Genomic DNA, 6,746 nt, shown 5'->3' with positions numbered 1-6,746 from the left:
TTCCTAGAGTTTCCAAAAGCAGAATGGGAGGAAGATCTTCCAGTTACCAGGCTCCTCTCTTGTGGAACCAACTTCCAGTTTCTGTCCATGAGGCTGACACATTGTCCAGTTTTAAGACTTTACTTTTTGATAAATCCTATAGTTAGGGTTGGCTTGTTATGCTGCTATAGGCTTAGACTACTGGAGGACAAATTGACCGCATTTCCTTAAATGAATTGTTTAAGTTGAATAGTTTTCATTTGATACTATTTCTATCTTAACATGTGATTCTTAACCTGACATTGTGTATCTGTTACTCCTTCCTGTTCTTCTCCAACCCAGCTGGTTGAAGCAGATGGCTGCTTGTCCTGAGCTGGTTCTGCTAAAGGTTTCTTCCTCACGAGAGAGTTTTTCCTTTCCACTGTTTCCTTCATGTTTGCTCAAGATGAGAGTTCTGTGATGGAGTTAAACTCAAAGCAGTCTGCTCTTCAGATAAATAATGTTAGATTATTATTTTATATGAATGTTTCTGTTCAGTGTCCTGAGATGACTTCTGATGGGACTTGGCGCTATATAAATAAACTGAATTGATGTATTTATGAGCAGTGGAAGACCAGATCTTAATGGTTGTTATATGTTATTAAAATGCTGTGGTGCATTTGGAAAGGCACTCGTATAGTAAATTACCATTTTTAGACACTTTAAAATCTTTATTCTCCTGCAATTTATTTCACAAACAAATCATTTGGCATCATAATTACAGTCTCTCCTTAGATTATATAGAGCTCAGCATTTACTTCAATGTAAATTCCCTCTTTAAATCGATCAGAAACCAACGTGACACTCATCCGTTCACAAGCACACCGATTAAACACTTGTATACTGATGCAGCTCTTCCCAGTGAACTACATTAAAACATTTCATTTAATAGTTTTCAGTCTTTTTTATAATAGTCTTCTCTCTTCTCATCAACCCATCATCAACCTGCAAAGCACGCTGGGACAAACTGTTTAAAGCACCAATGGGGAGTCCGTCACCCATCTTCACCAAGCAGACCTGAGAACGTTGCAGGCTTTAGGAGATCAGAGGAATCTGTCGTGGTCCTACTAATCCTGAAGAACAGGTCACTTGAAAGCATTAGAACACATCTATAAATATTGCTATGGACATTATATTACAGTGCAGTGCATCATTGGCTCGTTCCCTTACAAAAAAGGGGCGCTTCAGTGTGTAAAGATTGCCGTCAGGGCTTGCTGTAGGTCCCAAGAACTGTGCAGACATCCAGGAAGAGCTCTGAAGTCCTACGTGTTCCTTCTAAAGTGTAGCTGTTCGTTTCGTGGGAAAAGATTTGGGAGACACATGTTTGACGCTTAAGGTTTGAATCCTTTACTCTGCTGCTAAAGTAACAGTCTGTGGGAAAGACACGCCCGAACGCTTCCTCCTTAGTTGCACTCCCAAGTAACCGTGCAGGCGGGAGGAAGGCAGCGGGATGAGATGGCGAGCAGAAGAGACTGGCAGGTTCAGGCTTCGCTGCAGCACTCGTAGATGTTGTCCTCCATGAGCGCAACGACCTGATCAAACTTGTGGTGCAGCTGGGTGCGACGTGCAGTTGGGTTGGCCTCCAGAGCGTTCACCACCTGACCACAGAGGGCAAACAGAACAAAGGTGACTTTCAGCGGCTGTCGAGCATTCATGCATCCATCTATCCACACAGAGAAGGGAAGGAAACGAGCCACCTGCCTGGACAGAGAGCGCTGAACGACAGAAAGGGAAAAGAAGTGGAATACTTCAGCCTCTTCTGCATGCCTCAGCAACACAAAAGATTTTTTTTATTTTTTGCTCTTCACATATTTACAAAACCCACATCTGCTCTGTTTCTCATGCCTAATAGTTGTCACCATGTCAGTGGGATTTATGGGCTCTTAGCAGCAGTGTGCTACGAGGCAGAGCAGAACTGAGCCGAGGCGAGAGAATAGGCAATCAGGGGCCATTCACACAGCTCTGTGAATCACAGGCTAAGCCCCTGGCCCACGTCAGTACAGTATCATGACAGGGGAAAGCAGCTAGACGGCATTACTGTGAGGGTGCTCCATTAGGACACCACTGACTGAACTTCACTGGGAAATAGGCATAGCTGCAAGGAAGCATGAAGGACAGCAGGAGCTTGAAGAGGCACAGGCCAAAGCACAAAAAAAAAAACTGAAATATGAAGCAACATTTTAACAGAGTCATTAGATGTGGGTGTTGGCTCTTGAAGGTAAACATCACGCTGTTTGCTTAAAGTGAAAAGTATCTGTGGGCTGGAAAGAGATAACTCATCGCTGATGAGTCGCCGTGACTTGGATGATAGCCCACACCTGATTGTTTCCCTGTAAAGAGCATGTAACAAGTGAAACACAGAGCTTGTGTGCATGTATTTAACTGATCTGCCACACTCTGCTAACCTTCTGCGAAATGTTACAGACTGAAAAATAACACGAGGACAAGTCTGAACATTCAAGCACATCTAATCCACGTCTGAGATCACAAACAACGTGGAGCGGCGTTTAAAGTCCCTCACCTGGTTTCTGTATTTCTTGGCATATTTGTAGATTTCTGTCAAGGCCAGGTTGGTGTTGAACTCGTTTCTGTACTTCTGCGAAGGAGACATCAAACGGTTAGATTAGATCAAGTTACTTGTTGATTTAAGAAGCAGAAACCTTCTGACTCACTCTCGACTCCTCGGCCAGGTGAGCGTTCATCTCCTGCTCGCTGAGAGGGGCCATCTCTTGGATCTGCTTGTAGTAGCACTGGACTCTCTTCTTGTACTCTGGGATCTCCTTGGCATACAGCAGCTTGTTAGTCGGAGAGTCCTGGAAAAAAGGCAAGACATTTTAGTCATGTAACGATTTAGTTACACCCACAGTATTTGGCAGCACCTTCTAACTGAGTAAGATGCAGCTTTGTGCATTACTAAACTAAGGAAAAATTCAAGTAGCAGCACTTTGAGATACAGTAGTTGTACTGGAGTTTTCTGCTACTTTAACCTTCTCCTTTCCATTTGCTTACTGTGCAGCTGCAGTTACTGCTCACAAATAAAATAAAAACAGGCCAGAAGTGGTAACATATACAACCACCGTTAACAAAACCGTCTGTGATCAGTGGTCTACTGGAGCGTGTTCAGTTGATTCAGGACTAGATATGTGATTATTTTCAAGCCATACAACGTATAAATTGTAAAACAAAGGAAAGAATATTCATCAAACCTTTCAATTATTTCTCCAGGTCCACAATCAAAAAAACAACAGAGGCACATTTTGGAAAAATGTTTTGATATGTAAACAGTAAAGGGTTGTGATTTTTTTTTTTGTTTGTTTGCTCTGTGTAAAACATCAATAGAAAAAGTCAAAGTTTCTTTATTGTCATTCTCATCACATGTGGTACATATGGTGGGACGAAATTGTGTACACAGGGTCCCACTTACATCCAACAAAAGTATAAATTGAAAAGAAAAACAGTAATAAGACCTAAGCTATGAACTAAGAATATTCTAAGCACTAGCAGTGCAAAACAATATGCCGAGCAACAGCAGCACGAACACGAGTCTGTGTGAGCAGATGAGTACGAATGAACACAGCAGCATGAAATAAATCAGCAGCATGAGATCAGCAGCACATAACAACTGAGTGGTATTACAGTGATTTTATTTCACAGTGATTATCCTGAATAGAGATTCATGAGTCTTAACAGCCTCAGGGTAGAAGCTGCTCCTGAGTCTAGTGGTTGTACACTTAATGCTCCTCAACCTCCTTCCTGAGGGGAGCGGGGCAAAAAGTGTGTGTGCTGGGTGAGTGGGGTCCTTCATGATGCAGGTGGCTCTCTTCCTGCATCTGGAGGAGTAGATGTCTGATGGTGGGGAGACTGACTCCAAGTAACTTAGTGAATAAAAGTTGAAAATACATTTAACTTTTCCACACAGTTAAATTATTTGTTTGAGAATTAAGTCTTCTTTGAGATAAACTCAACTTTTTAACCACTTAACTGAATTGGCTGAAATCGTTTAAAATTTGTTAAATGTCGTTAAATGGTAGAGCTGACGCCTCTCAGTGAGCAGGACGTCTCGTTCAAATCCCGGTGGGGGAAACAAGGATAATTTTTGCTACGATGAAACGTATTTCTCATACTGCTGCTGTGAACTCAAACAAATCTCTATTTAAAAGTCAAATAAAGGATTAAGGATTAGTTTGGACCATCTATAAAAATATAAGAGTGACTCAGCTCCTGTAAAAGAAATTTTAATCATCCCTAAAAACTTATGATGATAAGGTTTTAGGACAGTTAACTTATTTTTCAAGCTCTGATAATAAATTACCAAAGATTTGATTCATAAAAAAAAAACATGTATTTTGTGGCTTCTCTCCTCCCCAGGTTTTGAAGCCTGTTCAACAAAATCATCATATTTGGGGCTCCTAGATGAAACCGCCCATATCTGTTGAAACTCTCCATCAAAACAACAAAACGTAACCAAGAACAACTTTGTGTTGGTTTGGAAGGTTTTTCTTCAGGTCGATAAGTGGACTCAAATCATTAAACCCCTCCATGGCAGGGGTCAAGGCTCAGGGTTTGTTCTTATTTGTCACCTGAAGATGTTATCTACAAAACCCATGATCAACCTCTAAAGCTTGATGGCCTCTAAAGATTAAACTGACACGCTGAAGAAAAGATTTAATGGTGAGTTCACCTCGACCCGACGGAACATTCAAATACAGCTTTTGTGTTCAAACATTAGAAATAAGAGTTTGGGTATTTTCTCACCTTTTTTAAAGGCTTCTATTCTTAAAACGTTATTATTTATGAAAGAAGTCTTTTATTTCCTGCTGTGTTTTCCATCTTTTCAGTTAGCATCTGCTGTGAACATCTATTCCCACATTCACCGTGACCATACTTGACCACTGATCTTTCCCTCTGCGTTCCTCAAACCCATCATTTCTGGTTGCTGTGCTTTAAATGTTATTCCAGGCCAGTTTTCTCGTCTACGTCACAACCGACTTCCACGCAATCAATTCCAGGGTGCTCAGAGAGACACGACAGACGATTTCCATCAGCCTCCTGCAGACCTCATTCGACCATCATCAGCGGTATCAGATTTTTATACTTCAGATAAGATCCTTTACCATGATAAGTCCGAGCCTCATAAACTCTCTTCACTTCCTCCCACCAAAGACAAACAATGATGGAAACAACAAATCATGATTTTCTCGTTCTTACTAGTTTCTGTTCACTTTAACTGGATGTTAACTCTCAATCTAAAGTGAAACAATGGAGGCCGGGAACAGTTTCCTCACAACAGCAGGAGTCACGAACAGCCAGCGCCAGGGAGCGTTCCAGTCTAAACAAATCTCCCCACACTGCTGCTTATCCAAGCAGGAAGAAAAGTAGCGGGGCTAAAAGGTTGTGGGCATTTTTTACTCTTAGTGGCTACTACTGATGTGAGCTTTGTGGTGTGAGAGACTGACAGAGAAGGAAAGTAGGACGGGGGGTGCGTGAAAGCAACTGGCAGGCGCAGCTTTCAGCAGTGGTGAAGGCGCTTACTACGCACCTTAATATTCCTGCGTGTCACAAGTTATTTGTGTCACCTATTGTGCGAATTAAACGTGCCGCAGAACCGAGAAGTGGAAGTTGCTCCTTCAGGTTAGGAATCCTCGATCTTTCTGTCCACAGGGTCACTTCCTGCTGCTCACCCATCCGCCTGGTAACCCCCCTGTGACCCCACGGTCCTCAACGCTCTGCATCTCACAAGATACAACAGATTTGTTGGAAATGGTACTGCCCGCTCACCCCTGCAGCTGATCCAGAGCCTGTGACCATCGCACTGAGGTGGGACACGCCTCTCCCCCACCCTGAACCTGCTGCCTCAACCAGAGGAGCTTCCACCATGAGGACACTCAACACCGAAGGTTTTATGTTTGTCTTTGCACATGTGTTCTCCCGTTTGCTGCTGTGAGCGCGCCACCTTCTTGGCACTGAAGTGAAGTCTATAAATCAGAGCGTTTCTCTGTGAAGGCGAGCGTTACGGGAGGAGTCCTCGCAGCTCCCTCCAGGGAGGAAGCCAGGCTGAGAGAGACAGGAAGCAGACCGTGCTGAGGGTCGCCGTGTCTGAAGGATGAGACAGATTTGTGAGCAGCGGGGACATTGACATGCAAACGTGCACAAAGAAACGGGCAGAGAGATAGGGGAAAATAAACGTGCACGCGCGCGGAACGGCGTCCCTGCCGCTCATGACCTTGGATCAACCGACTGGGCCGAATAACACGAGGAGAGGTGGATGGAGCTGACAGCCTGAGGGCTCAGGGATGAGGGGCTCACGAGTTGTGTGTGTGTGTGTGGGGGGGGGGGGGGGGGGAGGTGTTAAAAACCTAAAAGATACAACAGTGATACACACATCTGATTGATGGATGGAAAACAATAAATTAGACATTTTGAACTTGGTCTGACAATATCTATCATCATCATCATGCAGTCCCTCACAGGGTAACACTGGAAAATGTATCAAGGTTTCATTTTCATCGCCCTCTTCTGTGTCTGCGTGTGTGTACAAGCGTGTGTTATTTTGTTTGTTAGCACAATATCTAATGAACTAGTGGGCAAATTTTAAGGACTCTCATGAAGTAATCGTTGTACATTAGTCCCTCATTTATCACGGGGGATCTGTACCCTGAAGACCTACGATAAGTGAAAAAATGCCAAGTAGGAATAGTAGTACAAGTAGTAAGCAGTAGTTTATAGAT

The 6,746-nt window shown here is 43.3% G+C and overlaps 1 protein-coding gene across 1 annotated transcript in view; it reads right to left on the bottom strand.

The window, feature by feature from the left end:
- Positions 1-695: 695 nt before the first annotated feature.
- plxnd1 (plexin D1) overlaps positions 696-6,746 on the bottom strand; it is a 115,668-nt gene continuing 109,617 nt past the window's right edge. The window contains exons 34-36 of the mRNA XM_037684712.1: positions 2,691-2,831; positions 2,540-2,614; positions 696-1,616 (exon numbers count right to left, since the gene is read on the bottom strand). Of these exons, the coding sequence (XP_037540640.1) occupies positions 1,500-1,616; positions 2,540-2,614; positions 2,691-2,831 (333 nt within the window). The 3' untranslated portion in view covers positions 696-1,499. The remainder of the gene's footprint in view (positions 1,617-2,539; positions 2,615-2,690; positions 2,832-6,746) is intronic.

This window comes from Nematolebias whitei, chromosome 11 (assembly GCF_014905685.2).
Source record: "Nematolebias whitei isolate Nwh7 chromosome 11, NemWhi1, whole genome shotgun sequence".
In the NCBI taxonomy this organism is placed as follows: domain Eukaryota; kingdom Metazoa; phylum Chordata; class Actinopteri; order Cyprinodontiformes; family Rivulidae; genus Nematolebias; species Nematolebias whitei.
This window is presented reverse-complemented; position numbering and strand designations above follow the sequence as displayed.